Genomic DNA, 23889 nt, shown 5'->3' on the forward strand with positions numbered 1-23889 from the left:
ATGATTTTAAAAATTCCATGATGTCAAAATTTGACATGACTAACCTAGGGAAGATAAGGTATTTCCTTGGGATTGAAATTTTGTAGAATGAACATGGAATTTTCATGTGTCAAAGGAAGTATGCTAATGAAGTCTTAGCTCGGTTTGACATGTTGGAGTGTAATGTAGTGAAAAATCCAATTATTCCAGGAACAAAACTGTCCAAAAATGATGCAGGGACTAAAGTAGATGACACTTTATTCAAGCAAGCAGTTGGAAGTCTCATGTATTTATTCGCAACTCGACCAGATTTGATGTATGGAGTTAGCCCAATTAACATATTTATGGCCTAGCCTACTGAGACACATTGGTCTGCAATAAAACGAATCTTAAGATATTTGAAAGGAACTACAAAATTGGGAATTTTCTACAAAATGAAGGAAGATACAACATTGATAGCTTATACAATTAGTGATTTTGCTGGAGACATAGATGACATAAAGAGTACATCAGGTTTTGTATTCTCTCTAGGAACTGGAGCAGTTTCATGGTCTTCCATGAAGCAACCAATAGTAACTCTTTGTACAATAGAATCAGAGGATATAGCTGATGCATCATGTGCATGTCAATGCATATGGATTAAGAAAATTTTGGATACTATTGGTTTTAATAAATCAAAACAGATTATGGTTTTATGTGATAATAGTTCAACCATTATACTATCTGAAAATCTAGTATTTCATAGTAGAAGCAAGCATATTGATGCTAGATTTCATTTTTTAAGAAATCTTGTTAGAGAAAGAAGAATCAAGTTGGACTATTGCAACACTCAAAATTAAGTAGCTAATATAATGACTAAGCCACTAAAACTAGAGCAATTTCTGAAATTTAGAAGAATGTTAGGCATGATTGAAGCATCAGAAATAAACTAGATGTTTTCTCAAGCATTTATTTTAAGGAAGGGATTGTTAGTAGTTGTTATTTAAAATTTTGTTTTGCATTTAAATTGTTTTATTTTTTTGATTCCATAAATTTAGGTCATGTTGACTAGGGATATAGGATGCTAAAAATTTAGCTCCTTAATTTTAGGAAATCACTCAAGCTTCACGCATGGAGTGGGTAGTATTTTTTGCTTCTGCATATTTCTTTAAATAGTTGTAATTCACTTTTACAAAGTGTAAAAATAAGAAGTAGTGTTCAGTGTTTCAGAAAATCTTATTTACCTGTGTCAGTTAACACTTTAATGTGTTGTAAACATTGTATACTCTAATAAGATTCAAAATTCCACTTATAAAAGTTCAAGATAAAACAAAGAAAACCAATCTCTTTACCAATAAAAAAATAAAGAAAATCAATATCGTAAAGTTTCTATATAAAATTTCAACAAATCCTTCATTTTAAAAAATAATAAAAAATAACATATGACTCCAAATCTATCAAAGCATATGTCCATTGACATTTAGAAATATAGAATTTAATACAATTCCAATCAACATAAATATCCATAAAAAAGATTGTAAAAGCAAGTGTAAAAAATAGGAACATACACGATAAAGGATTATTAACTAATGTTTTAATATTTTTTTTTAACTTTTTTTTAAATATCATCTAATAATGAATACTCAAATAATAATTTTTGTATAACAAATTATGAATCAGTAACTTTTTTGCGTTTGATGAATTGCAATAAACACAAATTTATAATTTAGCTAATTCACTGCATAATTGGCTTGAGTCGTCTTTGAAATCGAGTAATTTTGAGTAGAAATTTAGTCGAGTTGGACCTAATCGAAGATTGGTTGAAGTTCATGTTAATCCTCGGCAAGTGTAACCGAATCGTATCAAGTAATAATAAAATGGTAAGACCAAGTATCGTTTCCCAAAGCACTCACGGCCTAAACAGTTATGTGATTTGATGATTAAATTAGACTTGTGAACGAATTCTTGTAGGTTTAAATGCAAATACTGAAAATTAAATATGAATGCATGTGTTGATCAATTGGATCGAAAGAAGCAAAGGTGATTGATGTAAATTATGGAATGATGATGTTGTTGGGGTTTTCAATTCATCCTATCTACTCTCATGTATTCAAGAATTCATCTATCTTCATTAATGTTAATGCCACTTTCTAATTTACCTTAAACCCGATGTCTCGGTGAAGAAAGCCTACTCCTAATCACTAGTTTACAATGTCTTGTCTCCCTAGCAATTATTCATGCATTACATTCGCACAAAAGCTTAAAGGCAACCAATCCTCCTATCCTTATGTCTAGGCAATATTACTCTTGGGATTGAATGAGTTAAACAATGATCATGCAATTGAATGAGTTAAACAAAGCATGCATATAGTATAGAAGAAAAATCCTAACAATTAATGAAAGAAAGCATATAGATTAAAGAACCAATTCAATACATGAGAGTTTCAAAGGATTACATTGATTCCCCAACAACAATGAAGGTTTAGTTCACCATAATCATGGTGAAACTAGATGAAAAATAATGAAAGAATGAAAGATAGAACCCTAGAATTTGAAGAGTGGAGCTTGAGCATCCAAAATCCTCCTCCAGGGGGTGAAGAAAGTGTGATTTTGCTTCGTTTTGGCCAAAGATACTAACCCGAATTTGGCTAAAACCTTATATAGCCTTCTAAAAATTACAGAAAAGTGGCCCAAGGCCCAATAAAATGGCGCTCAACGATAAGTGCGATTCTTCTATTTGACGCTCAGTTACAGTTTTGCCCCTCAACGGTGACTGCGGGACTTCAAAGTGCCACTCAGCGGTAAAAGTGGCGCTGAGCGGTACTTGCAGCTCTTCTTATATGCACTTTTTCTTCCTTTTCTGAGTCCAAGTTCTGACTACTTCACTTCTTCCATTCAATTCATCTTAAAACCTTCAAAAACAAGGAAAACCAAGCATAAAACCTATCCAACTTTCTTATTTCCAAAACTTAAACAAAAACATGATTCCAAGCTAGTTTCTAAGTCATAAAGGTTGTCTTTAAGGTCAAAATTATGTATAAAAATAAAAGTTTTTCAACTGTTATCAGTTCAACCGATTTGATCAGATCGAAAAATAATCGAGTCGACCCAATTGTGTTGACTCGATCAAAGATTGGTTGAGTGGACTCAGTCGATAGTCAATCAAGGTTGCCCTCATGATGGTCGATTGAGTCATTCCAGTCAAAAGTTGACCAAGTTGATCAGACCAATGATCAATTGACTTTGCATGAGCAAAGGTCAATTGAGTTAACCTATCCAAAGATAAGTTGAGTTAGCTCAACCAAAGATCGATTGAATGAGCCCGAGCAAAGATAGATCATGTTGGCTTGGCCAAAAATCAATTGAGTTGATCTGATCAATGGTTAACTTAGTTTTCCCTCTCAAAGGTCATTTGAGTTGGTCATGCCAAAGTTCGACCAAGTCAGCCAAGCCGGAGATCGACCGAGTCGACTCGGCCAAAGATCAACCGACTTGGTTCGGCAGAGATCAACCAAGTCAACTCAAACAGAGATCGACCGACTTAATCCAGTCGCTGGTACACAAAGTTTTCCATCTCCTAGTTCGACTACATCAGCCATGCATAAGGTCACCCAAGCCGACCCAACTGATGATCGACTGACTCTACCTGAACGAAAGTCAATCAAGTTGGCTTAACTGCATGTCAATTAAATTGGCCCTATTAAAGATTGACCAAGTCGACCGAGGTGGCCTAACCAAAGTTCAGTCAAGTCGGTCTACCCAAAGATCGGTCAAGTCGACTTGGCTGAAGATCGCTCGAATTGGCTTGTCTCAAGATCAACCAAAACAATCCGACCAAAGATTGACCAAGTCAGTTTAGCCAAAGATCAACCAAGTCAGTTTAGCCAAAGATCGACCAAGTCAGATAGACCGAAGATCGATTAAGTTGGACTGACCAAGTATCGATTGTTTTGGCTTAGCAAAGATCGATCGAGTCAATTAGGCTAAAGATCGACCAAGTTGATTAGGTCGATGGTCAACCAAGTTTATCTTTTAATGGTCAACCGAGTTGACCTCGACAAAGGTCGACCGATGATCTATTGAGTATGCCCGAGTGAAGGTTGACCTAGTCGGGTAGACTAAAGATTGATCGTGTCGACCTTGACGAAGGTCGACCAAGTCGAAGATCGAGTAAGTCGACCCGATTAATGATCTATGTCAACCAAGTTTACATGACTGAAGGTTAACCTAGTTGGCCTGGCTTAAGGTCGACCATAGTCAGCCTTGACTGAAGGCTTGGGTTAGCTCGAGTCAATGGTGGTCAAAGATCTACCGTAATTGGCCCTAGTCAAAGGTTGACTTTATTCAATCCTAATCCAATATTAGCCTGAATTGGCTATGATCGAAGGTTGTCTCTATCACCTAAGTCTAGTTGAGTTAACCAAGACTTAAGATTGAGTTGAATCGACTTAAGCCAAATGATTAGGCTACATCAACATAAGTCAAAAAGTCAAGCCAAGTTAAGCTAACTTATATCTGTTACCAATGTGAAAGCATTGGTGCTTTGAAGTAATTTTTGATGATGATGCAAGTGAAGACTTGAAAACTTGAAGAACCTATACTGTAAATGTTAAAAGCAATTTTTGTAGAAATCATTGTAAAGGATTCATTTTGTAATTGTAAAAAAACTTAGAAGTATCATAAACTAGTGATTCATTACGGAAATAATCGATTATCACAGGGGATAATCGATTATCACAAGCAAAAGTAGAAAAGGGTTTGTTGCGACAATAATCGATTATCACAGGAGATAATCGATTATCACTGAAAGTTTTGATATTGTCCAAGGTTCGGAAATAATCGATTATCACTAAGGATAATCGATTATCATGTTTTTCCAAAACCTATAATGATATGAAATAATCGATTATCACTACCTTTTCAGTTTCTGACTTTGCACGAACCTTGGCTTATAAATAGAGTTGTCCACAACTCTTAAAAGGCAACTTTTCATTTTTGAGAGTATTAAAGCTGTGTGCCTAAGGGAAACTCTTTATGTGTGAAAAGGGGGCTTGTGAACTTGGTGCTTGTAGGAGGAAGTGTTCTTTCTTGGTGTGTCTAAGTGGTGGAGTATACCTACAAAGTAGAGTCAAACTGTTAATCCTTTTGTGGGTCAAAAGGATGTGTCTTTCATCTCTTATCTGTTAAGAGAGGTGGTTTCTAATATGAATCCTTATTTCTATATTGTAATCTGTTATTGATTTCTAGAGAAAAAAGGTTAATCACTCTTTATAGTGATTAATGACTGGATGTAGAATCTGTTGGTTCGAACCAGAATAAAATTACTTGTGTGGTTTTCTCTATCCCTATAGCTTTTGCTTATAAATTGTTTGATAAAAGTTCTGAAAGAAAAACGAAAGTTTTAAAAGAACCAATTCACCCCTCCCCTCTTGGTTATTGTCTGTTTTCACGCTCTCTAAATGTTCCGCTGCGCGATACCAATCTCAACAATATCTAATTGACCTAATATATTATACCAATCTTATTAAATTTAATATCATTTTTATTGATTACTAATTATAATGACACTAATTTTTAATTATTTGAAATATATTTGAAATCTAATTTTTTTTTATATCTAAAATAAATCCAATTTAAATAGATATAGTATAAAGAAGACTTGTTTAATACATAAAAAAAATTGTATACATTACATTAGATAAAAATAATAATTTTGTTAATGTTTATTTTAATGACATAATGATTTTAATTTTTTTTTACTCCCGTTTAAATTGAATTAGAAAGAAAACCAAATGTAATTAAACTAATTAAAATAGATCTAAATTATAAATATAATCTATTTTATTATATCTAGATTAGACTCAATATTAAAAACTCTAATCAATGTCTAGGAGATTTGTTAGGTAATAAATGCTTCTTAGATCCATACATTTATAATTAAAAATGCATTACCCATGGGTTAAATTAATATTACACTTGTTTTAACTAACAATATGGTTTAAAGACTTTCATATATATATATATATATATATATATATATATATATATATATATATATATATATATATATATATATATATAAAAGTAGAAAAAAAAATTCATTTTTGATAATTTTGTTTAAAAAGTTACAAAAATAGATAAATAATAAAAAAATATAAAAGAGGATAAATAATGCTTAAGAAGCATAACTTAGTCTTAAAAGAAAAAACTTATTTCAAAAAACAATTTCAAATTCTTTTAAGAGAGAAGTATCTTTTTACAATTTCATCTCATATTTTTTTTATTGAAATTATATTTATTAAACTTAATTAATCTTATTTTCATCCACTTTGTGATTTTTATTTTTCACACGTTTAATTTGATTTTTATTTTAGTAAATTTTGTTTAATTTAGAATGTTTTCATGATACCATTTAAATTGTTAAAAAGAGTGAGAAGGTGAACACTTCCTATGACTTGGGGATATTTTATTTGAAGTATGTGTTCTGATATGACATTTCTCTTTATATTCACAAACGTTAAGGTTCCATAACCCATGGTTGTTTGAGACACTATTGTTGCCATCGACAATCCTAAAGAGAAACTTGATAGCCCTAGAAAAGCTTGGCAACCTTAAAAAGAAGCTTGACAACCTTAGAGAGAAGTTCGACAATCTCAGTAAGAAGCTTGACAACCTAGAGAGAAGCCCGACAACTCTAAATAGAAGCTCAACAACTTTAGATATAAGCTTGACAATCCTAGAGACAAGCTCAACAATCTAGAGAGAAGCTTGAAAAGCCCAAAAAAAAAATTCAGTTTATTGTGAAAAATGATGAATGAAGAAGAATAATAATATTTGTAATAGTGAAAAACGATGGTGATGATGATTGGATTTGTTGTGAAGATGAAAAATGGAATGGAGGCAGGAAGTGTAAATTGATAAAGCGTGTATGAGATAAATGATTTTTAATAATGGAAAGGAATTGAGAAATTATGATTTTTGTGAGTTTTCTAAAGAAAAAAAAAATTGATTGGGAAAGGGTTGAAAAATATTTCAATGCAGGTTTAGGGATTTCACGCATGAGGGTTTCACGATTTGCATTCATGATGAAAGTTAAACAATGGCTGCGTGCTCAAGGTGGATTCAGATTTTGTGGTGGTGTAGTAAAGAGATCTAACCAGAGCGTGGTTGTTCAAAGATAAGACTATATTTCTAATGTATATTTGTTTCTCTCTTGTAGTATTGGTGACCATGGTATTTTATATTTCATATATGTCTTAGAAAAAAACCATACTAACTCATTCAAAAAGTGTAATTCTTTATTTAGCAATTTAACGACGTTATGAAAAAAGATTAAATTAAACAAAATTTAAAAATAATCAAATTAAACGTAAAAAAGAAAACTATATTAAATAAAGTTATAAAAAAATATGGAGAAAAATAGTAATTAAGTCTAATTATTAATAATGTGACTTTAACTTTTTTTCCTTTACCAAAGTTATATTTAATAAGCATCATTTGGTATAAAAAAATTATACAAAACAAACCACACTTTTTATATGAGGAAAAATAAAAATAAAAATCATATTTGTAGAACTTTTCTTTATTATAAATTCGTGTTTTATAAACATGACTTGCCTAATTTTTTTAATTCACCAATCTTATTAATTTTCTTTTAGAAATTACATTGTAAATTGCATGATTTGTGTCGAAGGGAACAACAAAATGCCTCCATAAAAAATTGTATGCATAAAACTTAAAAAACTTAAAGGAAGTTAACAAATTTAAGGGTAACCAGCAGCTCCACATCAGTCCTAGGTTGAAAACTCACGTTGATGATGATGATGTTTGTTGTATTCACTTGTGTGGGCAAAATGAACGGCGGAGCCCAACTCCTCAGCAGTAGACCTCTCCACAGCGAATTCTAGCTGTCATCCAAGCGGGACCCACCTTAGCTTCTCTCGTGACTACGATACGACTTATAATATTTGCCCCAAACGGAAATAATTCCAAAATCAAAACCCCACAAACACTTCACACACAAAAAACTGCAGCAACCATAACTCCTTCAACAAACCATGCAACAACAACGGAAAAGGATCAATTAGTGTTCAGTTTCCCACGCGTTTACTTTCCCTCGCTGAGCCTCGTTTGGGCGCGTGCCATGAAGTGAGGACCGAGGAGGAGGAGGACGAGGAGCATGGGCGCGTCGCTGTCGAGCCTCGGCGCCAACGGTTCGACAGTCGGTCCGGGCCTCGGCGACATTCCGGAGAGCTGCGTGGCGTGCGTGTTCCTCTACCTCACGCCGCCGGAGATTTGTAACCTCGCTCGCCTTAACCGCGCGTTTCGCGGCGCCGCCTCCTCGGACTCAGTCTGGGAGGCCAAGCTGCCGCGCAACTACCAGGATCTGTTGGATCTGGTCCCGCCGGAGCGCCACCGGAATCTCTCGAAGAAGGACATTTTCGCGCTCCTCTCACGGCCCCTGCCCTTCGACGATGGCCACAAGGTGGGTGGTGCTCTCCAGGTCAGTTTTTTTAGTTAGTTAGGGGCTGCTGAAACTTTTAGGGATTTTAGTGATTGTTTAGGGTTTTGCAGGAAGTGTGGCTGGACAGAGTCACGGGAAGGGTTTGCATGTCGATTTCGGCGAGGGCGATGGCGATTACTGGAATTGATGACCGGAGATATTGGAATTGGATTCCTACTGAAGAATCTAGGTTAGATTTACTTGTCTTTAAAGCTGTATCACGAGAAAGAAGAATGATAACTGATGATAATGTGTTTCTTGTTTGATTCAAAAGAAAATGGAAAGAAAATATGAATGTTGACTTTAGAAACAAAATATTATGTGACTAAATTGACTGATGTTCTGATATTGTAAAGCGATTTTACATTATTATCTAATCATATTTACAATTATATTTCATTTCCACTCATTTGTTTAAAGACCCAAACAAGTGGAAGATCTTTGAGAAGTTCTAATTTTATCTTCCCTACCATTTTCCTCACTTGTCCTTGTAAAGCCTAGTTTTCATAAAGAACAGAGAGAACCATGAATCACATTAAGAGGAACTAAAACAGATCCATTGATTCATTGCAAACAAGGTATTCTAGACAGAGGAGGGAGTAACTACCCTTAACTGCTTTATCCTAATTGAATGTGCTGAACCTGCTGATAGTGTGGTTATGACTATATTACACTCGTGTACTCCTCCATAACCAGGAAACTTCGAAGAAATGATGTGTGGTCTGATATTTCAAGTCAAAATGTTTGTGCATGTATCTTAAATTAAGCAGAGTAATGTAGTAAAACATAATTGGTTTGGTTGTACTGCTGCAGGTGTTATGTACTTGTGATTAAACTTATTGTGGATTCTAAGGTCATGACATGATTCGTTCTGGTGATTATTTGACATCTTCTCTTGGACAATGACTGTAGTTATTGAAATAGACTAATTCTTTGTATATTTATCTGGGCCTTCAATCATGGATTTATGATAAATGGTAGATGTTTTGTTCGTACATGATTACTTGAACAAATTCTGAGAAAAAAAAAAACATGGCTTGTTATAATGGATGGAGTTTTGGGTTCGTAGATAGATGCCTGGATGTCCTTCAATGCTTGGATCTCCTGCTTCGCTTCCTTCACTTCGGAATGGGGGTGAGCACCTGCAAAAGGTACTCTGATGCTCAAGTTAGGCGTTTGCTAAAAGAACTTATGCTCACAACGGAATATTCAATATTTAGTGAAGAGTGTCTACCTTTGTGGTTTAGCCCTATATTTATAGGCTACCTGATGAATCAAATAATACCAACTTACCTTTTCCTGGATTTGTTGTTCAGAAACTATTATAAATTATCAGTCTCCTGAATTATTTTGTTAATAGTTAGGTTATTGGCCCAATTAAATTATTAGCCCACTAACCAAAGTTCAAGCGCTCGTATTATGACCTAACACCAATACTGCTTTTAGTTGTGTCGGTTACCCCTCATAAATGCGAGAAGACATTTGAAATCATTTTGGTTACTCAACCGTAAATTCTTTCGCAAACACAACAATCCTCTGAAATCGTCAACAATCCTTTCTGCATCCAACCTTATGATATGTACATAAGACTTCCCTTTAGCGAATTTCAAATAAGTGTACTGCAGGCTTTAAATGTCGCTCCCTCGTAACTCCACCCTAACAACTAGGGTTACATTCAAGCTTTTGCTATAATGTGTGAGGTTCTTGCCATAAGGCCGACCTCAACTATATTTCTGTATTATTTCCGTACACGACCAATCATTAAGAAGGGGTGGGTTTCCTTAATTTCTGAGCTGGGGAACGCTCTACTTGAGCTGTTTTCCCAATCTTTTAAAGGATTTAAAGACAAGTACTTTAAAGTTGAAATTATCGATTTTTGTTGTTGTGTGGCTACACGTCTTTTCTTATATTCTCGATGTTGGACGTCTTCGCTTTTTTCCATAAGTTGTGATTAATGAACATGATTTGGAGTGTGCTCCAAGTATTCGTTTGAAACTCTTGTAATGATAGAGGAGTCTATTCATAACATTTCTTCTCATGTAGCACATATTTTAGGGACTTTTTCGAGAGTGGTAGTCCATTTTGAACATTACCTACTTATTGGTTTTTTGGCTTAGGAGTTACTGAGAACTTCCTAGCGAACGGGAGTGATAGTCCATCAGGAACTTCCGTCACCGATCGATTTTCGACCTAGGAGTTACTGAGAACATCCTTGTGAACGAGAGTGACAATCCATTGAGGACTTCCTTCACCGCTTGGTTTTGCGACCTAGGAGTTACTGAGAACTTCCTAGTGAACGAGAGTGACAGTCCATTGGAGACTTCCTTCACCGCTCGGTTTTGCAACCTAGGAGTTATTGAGAACTTCCTAGTGAACGAGAGTGACAGTCCATCGGGGACTTCCTTCACTGCTCGGTTTTCCCACTAGGAGTTACTGAGAACTGCCTAGTGAACGAGAGTGATAGTCCATCGGAGACTTCCTTCACCGCTTGGTTTTTCCCGCTAGGAGGTAATGAGAACTGCCTAGTGAACGAGAGTGACAGTCCATTAGGTTTTCCATCAATCCACCGTTTGTTTTCTCCATTTTCTCCCTTTCCTTCATTTTCACCAATCGAATCCTTGATGCCATCCATTTCCACCGTTTAAATCGTTCTAAATCACCATATCTCTAACCTACACCGAACAAACCCTCGAATCTAGGGTTTGTTTGTCACTGCCCCTCTTCAACACCAAAACCCACGGTTCCTCATTCTATTTGCTTATTCCGCTGCTTCTTTGGTTCGTCAGTTTGATCTACTCCAGATTTCATGGTTCCTCGCCGATCCACCTCGGAGCTCGTCTGTCAAGTGGTATTCGGGGCTCAGGTTCGAGCACGCTTCAAAGATAAGAACTCTCGCGAGTGAAATGGCCGAGATAGGGTTTGGACGAGGATGAAGATGTGCTTCTGCGAGGAGGAATTCTCGAGTGAGAAAACGCGAGTGAAGTCGTGGCTGATGGCGCGAATGTGAGGCTGCCAAGCGTGCTGAAGTGGATGCTACGATGGAGGAGTGAGAAGCTGCTATTGGAAAATGAAGGAATGGCAGATGTGAGTGGAAGGTGGCTAGAGGAAATCCCTTGGATGTTGGAGTTCTCTCTACAGAAAAATCAATTCATTATTCTCAAAAGTCAGTTACAAAAGGTGTTGAAATGTCTATATATAGGACTAAAAGTCCATAATATCTACCACATGCCTAACAAATTGTACATATATTGTATAACAAATAAAAGAAATGCTAAAAAGATAATTGGGCTTGGCCCCATCTATCAGAAAGGATGACACTTTCGTTGCCACATTTCAATACCAAGAAAATATTTTAGATAGCTCAAATCATTGAACTAAAAGTGGTTGAGTAAATGTTGTTTCAACTAGGCAATTCTGGTGATATTATTTCTTGTAACACTATTATCAGCATAGACCATAAGATAAACACCCTTCCTAGGAGAAGTACGACAATAAAACAATGAATGATTTCCTTTCTCCATTTCTATCTAGAAAGATGCACAATATGACTAATTTACCAAACCAAGCATGGGGTGATTGCTTCAGGTAATAGAGAGACCAATGTAATTTACATACTAAACCAAACTTCCCTTGGGCAAGAAATCCAGAAGGTTGCTCCATGTTTGATATGGCTTCTCTTAGTTAGCCTGCTTTTATTGTTAAGCTCATTTGAATTGTATGGACAACTTGACAGCAGTATTACTTTGTTCTCTTGGAAATAAATTCCTTAACTAAAGTCTTGACGTTCTTTTTCGCCAGGAAATGCTACATCAATATTCAAAGGAAAACATTTTACAACGGTCTTAGATTCATAATTCATTACATGTAAATAAAAAAATCGAACAGTACTATTCTCTATTTCTATATATACCAGCCTTGATCTGGATGAGGGAAATATTCAAATATTTGTTACTTGGAATGATATTTTTTAAGTATTGATTGCAATTTGGTTCTGTATAGATTCATTGACATCAAATGTGCAACCTTGAAATGCTCAACCTGATTGAACCTACTCATTCTATTAAACATATATTGGAGGTTGGTTTGCCCGTAATAAACGAACATTTGTAATTCTCCTTGTTAACGCTTAGTTATGTCAACTTATATTCTGTTCGCATTTCTTTTTGCGAACTGTACCACTTGCAAATATCAATCTAGAAGTTGTTTTGTTCTCCGTTTGTTCTTGTAATCTGTCAGCACTGTTACACCTTAGATGATTTTCAGGTTTCACACTGTGGCGTATTTGCAGCAAATATGGTGGTTTGAAGTGGATGGGGAGGTAACATTTCCATTTCCTGCTGATATTTATACTCTCTCCTTCAGGCTTCACCTTGGACGGTTTTCCAAAAGGCTTGGACGGCGTGTCTGTAATTATGAACACACCCATGGTTGGGATATAAAACCTGTGAAATTTGAATTGTCTACTTCAGATGGGCAGCAAGCATCATGTGAATACTGTTTGGATGAAAGTGAGATTGATGATACATACGGAAATCATAAGCGTGGATACTGGATAGATTATAAGGTGGGTGAGTTTATTGTCAGTGGATCAGAGCCTACAACTCAAGTTAGATTTTCCATGAAACAGATTGATTGTACACATTCCAAAGGTGGCCTTTGTGTAGATTCTGTATTTATTATACCAAGTGATTTGAGAGAGCGCAAGAGGAAATGCATTTTGAAATAGCCATATGCAGAACAGGAAGCTTGTTTCTTTTACTGATGTCAGACACCCTGAGTACACTTTTGGGATCTACCACAGCTTATACTTAACCAAAAAAAAGTTTACAATTTGGAGAATGTCATTTTTCTGGTTTGTTAATATCCTTTTCTGCCTATGGGTGTGTATATCCTCTATAGCTGTGTATTAACAGTTTGTATTCAATGTATTTTAGTTGTTGACACTTTAGATTGATAATTTATCTGGAGGAAAAGAGTTTTATAATTGATGTTCTTTGTGCCTTCTCAAGCTTGATTTGCAGATGTAGGATGGATAAGATATAATGAACACGTAAGGGCGTATAGGATATATTTCTTTTATGAACAATAAACAATATATATAATAGGAACATTTGGAGTGTTCTAAACTTTTTATAATAGCAGTGGAAAAGATTCAAAATAAAGAGAATCATGTTGCAAAGAGAAAACTAGAATACAACTGAAACAAAGTGGACTGAGTTACAAAGACAAAACTACAAGATAACTGAAACATTAATATCCTTGCTCTTCTCATGTTGCCGTTTCAGCATAATCACTCAGCCTCTCCTTGCCACCAATTGAAACCTATGTAATTCAAATGATCTTCAACATAATTATTCGGATTTCATTACATTATCTGTACAAGAATTTGTGATGCAAGTCCAGCAGCATGTTTTGTTGTCCTGGTTCTACTTCACAAATCTGAAGTTTTTCAGCCAAGAATTATTCTTCTTTTGTTGGTCCCTTGTACTACACCTTCCATCCTTTGGTGATGGATTCATGAAGAATTATAGCCTTCGAGTATGTCTCGTGCGTTTTGATAGTTGAATCAGTTTTGTTCAGGTAATTTAGAAACATTCTAGAGCATGCAGTCTAAGTGCAGGTAAGATAATGTGATATGGTGATAATTTCGTATGTAAACTACTCTTTGGTGCATAAATTTGAATTTAGCTGAAAGAAACAAGTATTGGAATTTTATTCCATGGGTATTTAATTGTTATACTAGGATTTTTACTTTTAAAATTTGGAAATACTTAGTTACTTTATTTATTTTTAAATAGTTTTGAAGCATGTTATATTATAGGAAACATTGGTTATTAGCATATAAACAACCTTGTTAATTAAAAATTGGCTCAAGATTAACCAGTATATCACCTTTTCCAAAAAGATATTGCCCAGATAGCACTGCCCCTCAGTTTATTTATCCATTTTCTTAACGTTCATTTCATTTTTCATTTTCTATCATCCCTTGATTTGAAAATACTACAATAATAGCTAACAAATTAACTTACTGTTATAGTAATAATATTTTATAATTTTAGTCATCAACGATACTAACTACATTACTAATTTCAAAATTAAATTCTTATATATAAAATTGCTTATAATTAAAAGTGTAATAATTAAAAATTCAAAATATAATAATGATCTCAGTTTAAGTTTTAAGTTACAATTATTTTAAAAATATATCTCAATATCAATTAAAAATTTATTTAATAAATTTCGAAATATTTTATAAATATTAGCATTAATTTTAATTATCTTAAATATTTAGCTTTTTGAATTTTTTATAATTAATTTAATAAAATTAGTTATTCCCAGCTAGCACATAGCATGGTACCCACATTCTTTAAATTTTATTCTTTCCACTTTTAAATAAAACAAAGGAAAAAGAAAATGGGTAGAATTTGGGTTATGGGAACAGACCATTTTCTGACACCGGTTAAGGAAAAACCAGGCTCATAATTAGGGTTATTTTGACCTTATTCTAACCTGTAAAAGAACAGTACTACCCTACTAAATATTTGAAGGACTTTTCTTCTTCTTTTCAACCTATTTCTATGTTACATTTAGTAAAATACTTCTGGCTATTATTTAAATAAAATGTTACACTCTATGCCAAATACGTCAAAATCTTTTAAATAATATATTTCAGATAAAGATAAGTTTGAAACAAGTTATATATGAAAATCCTGGTTCTTCCACGTAGCTGTAGCCATATTCATTATTGGCGTGACCACCTATCAAATTGTGATGGATCCATTAAAAAATCAACGGTGATTCAAGAAAAAATATCGCTCTTCATTTTCATTTTTAATGAACTTAAGAAAATAGAAAGAAAATTACTGACATAAGTAATAACTGATGTAATGAGAAAGGAAAGGAAAAAAAAATCAGACAAAAGTGAGATGAAAGCGATTTTTCTTTTATAAAATCTCTAATTAGTTTAAATAAAGAGAGAATTTGACTAGATTTCTTTTCGTGTAATATGAGTATATATGTTTACAAAAGTTGTAAGTACAAATGTTTTGACTTTATTAGAATAACTTAGTGACTGAAAAGTTGTAATTGAAAGTATAATTTAAACTCAAATCGATTAATTGTGTGTCGGTCAATCGAAAGTCCTAAATTCTTTCTAGATAAAAGAAAAAAATAACTATCTTAATTATGTTAAGTTTTATGGAATGAAGCAAAACGGAAAAATAAAATTAAAAAAAAAATTAAATAGATTTAAGTTTTCGTCTTTTAGAAAATAAAGTTGATATTTTTCTTCTTTGGTAGTGTAAAAATAACAAGTTTTTATACCATTTATATTCCTAATTTTAAAAAGGAAAATTTTTTTTGGCACAATAAGAGTACTTGATTGATGCTGATATATAAAAAGAGAGAAGAGTTACGTGATAATCTATTTTTTTTAAGAATAAAAAAATGAATTTTTGTATTTATAAAGAAAAAGAGAGATTAACCAATAAAATAATAAATGTGAAATGTATAAAATATTTTTAGGTATGAAAATAATATAACCTAATCTTAAAGGGTTCTTAACATTTTAAGTATAAGTTGAAAACCTAATTTGGATGGAAGGAACACATTCTTGAGATGAATGCTTCCACAAGTGTTGATGTTTGTTGGAAATGTTAAGGAACCAATATATACATTTTTGTTTGTTTGTTTGAGTTTGAAGTTGTAATAGAAGAGTTGTTACACTTAAGATTTTAATGAAATGTATATAAGAGCTATGAGGGAAAAGTGTNCTGTCTTATGTCTTGGATTTCTCTACGGATGGCAGATAATCTGGATGCAGGAAAATAATTTTCAAGAAAGAGTCTTTCAATAGTTTGCCAATTTGTAATCCGTGTAGAGAGATAATACCACCAATCTTGAGCTGCTCCTTGAAGAGTAAAAGGAAAAGCTCTCATTTTAAGACTCTTTATTGTGATCCTGGGAGATCTAAAGTTTTCACACAACATGTGGAATTGTCTCAAGTGCTTGTGTGGATTCTCCCTTGATAACCCATTGAACTTTGGTAAGGCATTTAACACGTCAGGTCTCAACTCCCACTCCTCATTAGGGTATTTAATGTTACTTCGAATAGCTGTATTGTGGGAGGTGGCTAATTGTTTGATGGTTCTTTGTGCCATATTGTTTGGGTTAGGATCAGGTAAAGGATTGAATGATATGTTTGTGACTGGAGATAATGAAGGTGGTATGGCTTCAGATGTAGGAAGGGTTCCCTCAATAGAACACCCAAATTTCAAACTTCTTCGCAGCTTACGCAAATTCCTTTAAACTTCCGAGTTAATTTGATAAAATTCTCCTGGGTTAGGTCTGGTCATGCACTATGCAGTTTGCTTGAAGTTGCTTCTCTGTTCTTGACTTCTCTTTTTCTTTTCTTTTGTTCTTGCTTTTAAATAAAGATTTCAAATAAGACATAAGAGAGACTTTGTTTGTGTTCACTCCCAGGAAAGAGAGGTGCGTCACAATGGACAACTTAAGTACCAAGTCTTTCCTAGCCAGAGTATATTCAAACTAGCCTCAAGTATTTCTCAAAACAAATTCTTGATTAAAACAAGAACAAAGATTTTTGCTATAATAAGAATGACTAAAGACTACAAAATAACTCAAACAAAATTAAATGTATGTGCATTAAATAAAAAAACAAATAAAGATAAAAATAAAGGTAAATATAAAAATAAAAATAAGAATCAAAATATTCAAAATACTAACCGTATTCTCCGGCAACGACGCCAAATGTGATATGCTATCGTTGAAGCTATCAAATTAATACTACTTTTCAAGGCAACTTCAGTATTGCAAAGTAGTATCCAAGAAAGTAGATAGGGCTAAAGTAACCCTGAGTCATCTCCCTATGAACACAGAATTGCTTTCGAATATCTGACTCTTATGAATGTTATGCAATGCTTATGAATAATAGTGAGAATGTTTAAAGAATGTTGCAGAATAAATAGGAAACTTAAAACAATTATGAAGAAATAGGCTAATTTCACTGCTTTTCCAAGATAGATTCATCATCGGTTATTCACAAATCATTGTTCAATTGATTATTGTTCAAGTTTCAAATTAATTAAAGTACATTCTTAATTAATTTGAGGGTAATCATGTAATTAACCAAAGTAAATTCTCAATCAAATGCAAAACCTTTCTAGATTATTCACAATAAATTCAACCAAAGTACATTCTCAATCAAATTCTATTGTGTTTAATCAAGTCTATTCTTAAATCTCCTAACCAAGTTAAAAAATAATCAATCAAAGTAAATTCTCAATTGATTATAGTTGAAATTATTACTACCAATCAAAGTACATTCTCAATTGATAGTAAAAGCCATTTGATCATATGAAAGTTCCTAAATTAAATCAAAGTAGATTCTTAATTAAACCTAGAAACCCTAGAACTCATATAATCAATATGCATGTAGATTCAAACAGATTATGATGTAAAAATCATTGCTTTTAATTTGATAGAGAGATGAAAGACATAGAGAGAAAACAACTTAAATCAATAATCAAAGTAAACAATTGCATTAACTCAACCTAACCTCAGATTCCATAATGAAATTATAGTAGAATAGCCCTAGATGCTTAGCTCTCCATAATGGAGTTGAATACATGATGAAATAAGAGACAGAGAAGCGGTGAATGAATGAACGAAGTCCCCTTTTCTGCTTTCCCTATGTCTCTTTATATAGGAATTGATTGGGCTTGGATCTTCAATAGTTTTGTTGATAAGATATATTTTGTTGATATATTTTTAGATTAAATCAATTATCTTTAAAAATATCAACTGAATTATCTATTTCATTAATGTCCTTATAAAATTTCTAAAATCACAGAAAAGCCCCTGAGAGTTCCTCTAACTGCACTCTGACCCCAACTGAATTTTCCAAAATTGCAACAGAACCCCTATTTGACCAACCTTGACAAGATTCAAATCTGTTGACCAGCTTTGACCAGACAGATTGCACCCAATGAGGGCCTGCCATGTGGTAGCCCTCTTCTTTCCCAATTAGGGTTTTAGATTAGGGCAAGGGCTTCCCCCTTTGCTCCTGCGCCGTCATGAGGAAAAGAGGAGGGGCTTCCAGCGCTGTTGTTCTTGTCGAAAACATGGAGGCTGCCAGGGTGGTTGCAGTGGCGATTCTGGTCTAGGTTTTGGCGGTGCTATTTGTTGTTTATATGTCCGGTGAAGATGATAATTGGTGGTGAAGGACGTGATTTTGATGTGTGCGACGTTCGGGATTCGAACTCACGATTTCTGGGTTGGTCAGGTTGATGGCGGATAGGTTGAAGTCTCGCGGTGGCTGGTGCGTGTTGATGTTCTTCGCGATTCTGGGTGGCTCTGCGACGAAGGAAGGAAGACTTGCACTGTGGTGGCAACATGGTGTAATTCTCGCGGCGAGACTGGATGCAATCGCGGGGGCTTGCGCTGTGGAGATGGTGAGAATAATGCGGCAAAGCGGTAGGGGAGCTTCCAAGAAAGGAGATGTTGGCCGACAGTGAGGACGGTTACGGCTCATGATGGAGGATGATTGTCCGGCAAGATGATGGTGGATAGTGGTCGTGGTGGGGGCAAGGTGGTGGTACGACAACATTGATGCTAGGGTTGATGGATTAGGGTTTCTCTATTAGAGAAGATTGTGATGTGGCAGAGGGGGGGGTGATGTGGTAGCATGTGGTTGGTCTATTTGGTGTGCAAATGATTAATGATGTTTGGAGGATTTGGACACATGGCACAATTTGGTGAAATCTGATTTAGGAGGGGTAGGAATAGGAAAATTTAGGGGTTGCAGGAGAAAAGGCTTAGTGTTTGGGCTTGGTTGTTGGCCTGTTTCGGAAATAGGAGTGTATGTAGGGAAATTTAGGAGGTGCAACGGTAAAGTCTGCCTGTTTGGCCCATTTGTATATTATTTTGCAAACAAAATCTGATTTTGGACCTTGAATTGTCATTTGGACCAATATAACTTATAATTTCAGCTACACAGATAAACGTAAGAATTTCCAAGAATAATTTATGCAATTAAAATCACGTTTTAAGTCCCTTTTATTTCCAAACACAATATATCGAATCATCACAAATCCTCTTTAAATAAATCATTCAAGCACATGAATTTCATCAAAAAATTTAATTTTAAAGCATAAATGTGGGCATAAATATGCACTCATCATAGCCACATGGCACCTTTGGAGTAGAGAGTTTTTTCTTTTAGTAGTGGCCACATGGCACTCTAGGAATGGAGAGGATTGTGTTTTGTGAGTGGTCACATGTCCTCCCATCATTGGAGAGGATTTGTGGACACTTGTCCACTCCTTAGAAGGCCTCATTTTTGGCCAATGAGAGCAAAGGTGGAAGATCATGCTTTTAAGGTTAGAAGGAGACACCCTTGGCCTATAAATAGAGGTGTCTCCACCCTTGTATTTCATCTTTGATGTTGAGTAATGTTATGTTGCCCGTTTTTGGCCATACTACTCATCTTAGATCAAGACTAGAGCAACCCATGAGGCCCCTCTAGTCGTCTTCCTCCTTGAGTTGGCCTAACATCTCTTGGAGCCACCAAACACTACATCACCGCCACCATATCTCCTAGAGTCTTTGAGCTTCTACACCATTCATACATTAGCTCATCATCCTTGGACCATTTACCACCATATTTTCGCACCATTCATCCAAGGAACACCCCTCCATGCACATCTCTTAGCTTTGGCCCAACCTAGCCAAGGAGGTTGCCATCATTTGGTATCAAGAGCTTTGGTTCTTCAAGAGTTAAGTCTCTTGGTCCTCATCTATCCTTTATTGTTCCATGTTGTTGATGTTATTTCCTTACTTGTCTTGTTGTGTTTTTTTTTCATCTATCATTTGTTCTGGCAGTAAACTGTGACGATTTTTAAACTTAAACTGCATCTAACTCAGTTGTCCAAAAAATACGTAAAAATATTCAAATGAAAGCCCTTTGAGTCTAGTTTCCAAAAAAAAAAAGAATCACTTCATTTGGAGTTATGTGCAGAAAGTTATAAGTAAAACACTCAACAAAGGTCAAAGCTGCCAATATGTTGTCATTAGCGTTTTTCAAGTTCGTTTTTGGTAGTTTTGGCTACTTTTTTGTGCCTTTTCTTTTTTTTTGAGTCATTCCTTGCTGCTTTGTTTGGTATTATATGCTTATTTTGTGTTATTTTTATTTTTGAATCCATTCATGTTGTCTAGAGTCATGTTTAGTCCTTTACATGTCTTTACTCCCATGCTTAACCTTTGAAAAATCACCAAAAAATACATGTTTGAGTAAATTTCGAAACTGTTTCATTTGAGTACCTTTGAGTGCTTTTTTCTTTGAATATTTGAGTTCATACTTGTTGTTAGATCATCAACAAGTTCTTAGAGTTAGGTTTCTATTATGTCCCTTTTTGTGTTTCATGCTATATTTGATTCAAGTAGGTTTTTTTCATTTTGGTGCTATAAGCTTGTATGAACTTGAAACTCCTTATAACATTCCAGATTTGAGGTCTGATTTGTTATGTGTTTGAGCTAAAAATCTGAAAAAAAAAAGAATAGATAAAAGGTACAAAAGAAAAGTAGACAAAAAGTACAAAAGCAAAAGCAAAAAAGTACATGTTTAACCAATTTTGTGTGAGCACTTTGATGTTGATTTGGAGCTTATTTTTATGCAAGAAAGTGCCATAACTGCGAAAATCTTGTAGTCTATGACAATCCAATTCAATTATGTGGTGTGCTTCATTGAAGAATCAAATAACTTAGATTCCATGACAATAGACAAACTACAAAGTAGTCTATTAGTTCATGAACAAAAAATGATACTTCCAACAACTGAAGAACAAGTTGTGCAAACCCTGGTAGATGACAAAGGTGGAAGAGGAAGAGGGAGAGGAAGAAGTAGAGGAGGATTTCGGGGTAGAGGAAGAGGAAAACAACCATTCAACAAAGCCGAAGTTGAATGCTTCAAGTGTTACAAGTTTGGACATTTTCAATATGAATGTCCCTTGGGGGAAAAGAAGGCACATTATGCTGAAATGGAGGAACAAGAGGAACAAGAGGAAGAGGTCTTGTTGATGACCTCAGTAGAATGTAAAGAAGGAAAGAAAGATAAATGGTTCTTAGACTCAGGATGCAGTAACCACATGAGTGGTAACAAGGAGTGGTTCTCAACACTAGATGAGAATTTTCAACATAAAGTAAAGTTGGGAAATGATACCCACATAGTTGTGAGGGGAAAAGGAAGTGTTCGAATGATGGTGAATGGAATTATACATGTTATTACACATGTATATTATGTTTCGAAACTCAAGAATAACCTATTGAGTAGAGCAGCTGCATGAGCATCACAATTTAGAACAATAAATACAATATTGTTCACTTAGAGAAAGGGTTGATTATGGAGGTACATATGAGTGCAAACAGGATGTTTGCTCTAACAACAATCATGAAAGGGGAATCAATAACTTGTTTTCAGACAAATGAAGAAGACAACTCCCAACTCTGGCATAATAGACTAGGGCATTTAAGCTACAATGGCTTAAAAACTCTTATCACTAAGCAAATAGTGACTGGATTGTCAACAATCACAACCCCTAAGGAACTATGTGCCCACTGCTTGGCTGGAAAACAACACAGAACTTCAATATAAAAAAAATGCATGTGGAGAGCATCGAAACGACTACAGCTGGTTCATGCAGATTTATGTGGACCCATTCAACCAACATCCAGTAGTAATAAGAGATATATCCTTAGTTTTATTGATGACTTATCATGTAAAACTTGGATGTATTTCTTAAGAGAAAAATATAAAACTTTCTTTTTCTTTAAAGATTTCAAAACTTTGGTGGAAAAGGAAGTAGGAGAAAAAATCATCTGCTTAAGAACTGACAGGGAAGGTGAATTTTCCTCAAAAATATTTGAAGAATTTTGTAGAAGTGAAGGGAAAAGGAGACAATTGATTGCTGCCTATACTCCCCAACAAAATGGGATTGCTAAAAGAAAGAACCAAACCATCATGAACATGGTTCATTCAATGTTGATTGGGAGGCAAGTTCCAACGATTTTCTGGCCAGAAGCCCAACAATAGTAGTGCAGGATAAACCCCTGAAGAAGCATGGAGTGAAGCCATCTTTAAGTTATTTTTGGGTCTTTGGTGGTTTAGCTCATGTTCACACACCAGATCAACAGAGAATCAAGTTAGATGAAAAAAGTAAGCCATGTGTTTTATTCGGAGTTAGCGATGAGTCTAAGGCATATAGACCATTTGATCCTATCAACAAAAAAATTATCATCAGTAAGAGCTGGAACTAGAAGCAGAATAAGATAGCATACCAGCAGAAATATAATGAAAAAGATGAGCATGAAGAAAGCACTAAAAATTAATTTAAAGATGAATCAGAAAATGAGGAGCAACAAGGGACAGATTCACACAATGTTGGAATAGATAGCTGGAATGAATCTTGTACTCCAGTACTTGAGATTCAAATTAAAGAAGGCAAAGAAGAAAACCATATGGATGATAGATTATGAAATAGGAGAAAGTGCTATGATTGTAACCGAAAATGATCCAGTAACGGTTAAAGAAGCCCTTAAAAGTAAGAAGTGAAGAGATGCAATGGTGAAAGAGATGGAAACAATAGAAAGAAATCAAACATGGGATTGACTGATGCACCAATATGAGTAAAACCTATTGGAGTAAAATGAGTATTCAAGACCAAACTTAGAGAAAATGGAGAAATTGATAAGTGTAAAGCAAGGTTAGTAGTAAAAGGCTATGCACAACACTATAGAGTGGATTATACAAAAGTGTTTGCACTAGTTGCCAAGCTAGATACCATCCGAATAATACTCTTAGTGACTGCTCAGAATGGTTGGATCATATTTCAATTAGATATGAAAAGGGCATTTCTTCATGGAGAGCTTAAGGAAGAAATCTATGTATAACAACCAGCTACATTTGTCAAGAAAGGGGAAGAAGAGAAAGTATTCAAACTGAAGAAGGCACTTTATGGACTCAAACAAGCACGAAGGGCATGGTACAACAAAATAGAAGCTTACTTTAAAAAAAATGGTTTTGAAGGATGTTTATGTGAACATACATTGTTTAAAAAATCAGCAAAGGGAGGTGAAATCTTGATTGTGAGCCTATATGTGGATGATTTAATGTACACCAGAAATGATGGAGATATGTGTAATGATTTTAAAAATTCCATGATGTCAAAATTTGACATGACTAACCTAGGGAAGATAAGGTATTTCCTTGGGATTGAAATTTTGTAGAATGAACATGGAATTTTCATGTGTCAAAGGAAGTATGCTAATGAAGTCTTAGCTCGGTTTGACATGTTGGAGTGTAATGTAGTGAAAAATCCAATTATTCCAGGAACAAAACTGTCCAAAAATGATGC

The 23889-nt window shown here is 34.6% G+C and overlaps 1 protein-coding gene across 5 annotated transcripts; it reads left to right on the forward strand.

Moving 5' to 3' along the window:
* The first annotated feature begins 7933 nt into the window (after positions 1-7933).
* Positions 7934-13449, forward strand: LOC148193923 (F-box protein PP2-A15-like). 5 transcript variants are annotated; one of them, XM_088096468.1, is made up of 5 exons: positions 7934-8461; positions 8533-8651; positions 9535-9612; positions 12725-12779; positions 12931-13152. In XM_088096468.1, exons 1-5 carry the CDS (start codon positions 8138-8140, stop codon positions 13015-13017), a joined length of 663 nt encoding a protein of 220 aa, XP_087952594.1. In that variant the 5' UTR covers positions 7934-8137; the 3' UTR covers positions 13018-13152. The 5 variants fall into 5 exon arrangements, with proteins under 5 accessions (XP_087952594.1, XP_087952590.1, XP_087952591.1 ...); XM_088096464.1 differs by having other exon boundaries at positions 7935-8461; positions 12725-13449; XM_088096465.1 differs by having other exon boundaries at positions 7935-8443; positions 12725-13449.
* Positions 13450-23889: the final 10440 nt, after the last annotated feature.

This window comes from Vigna umbellata, chromosome 8 (genome assembly GCF_029865625.1).
Source record: "Vigna umbellata cultivar VRB3 chromosome 8, Vumbellata_1.0, whole genome shotgun sequence".
Taxonomy (NCBI): domain Eukaryota; kingdom Viridiplantae; phylum Streptophyta; class Magnoliopsida; order Fabales; family Fabaceae; genus Vigna; species Vigna umbellata.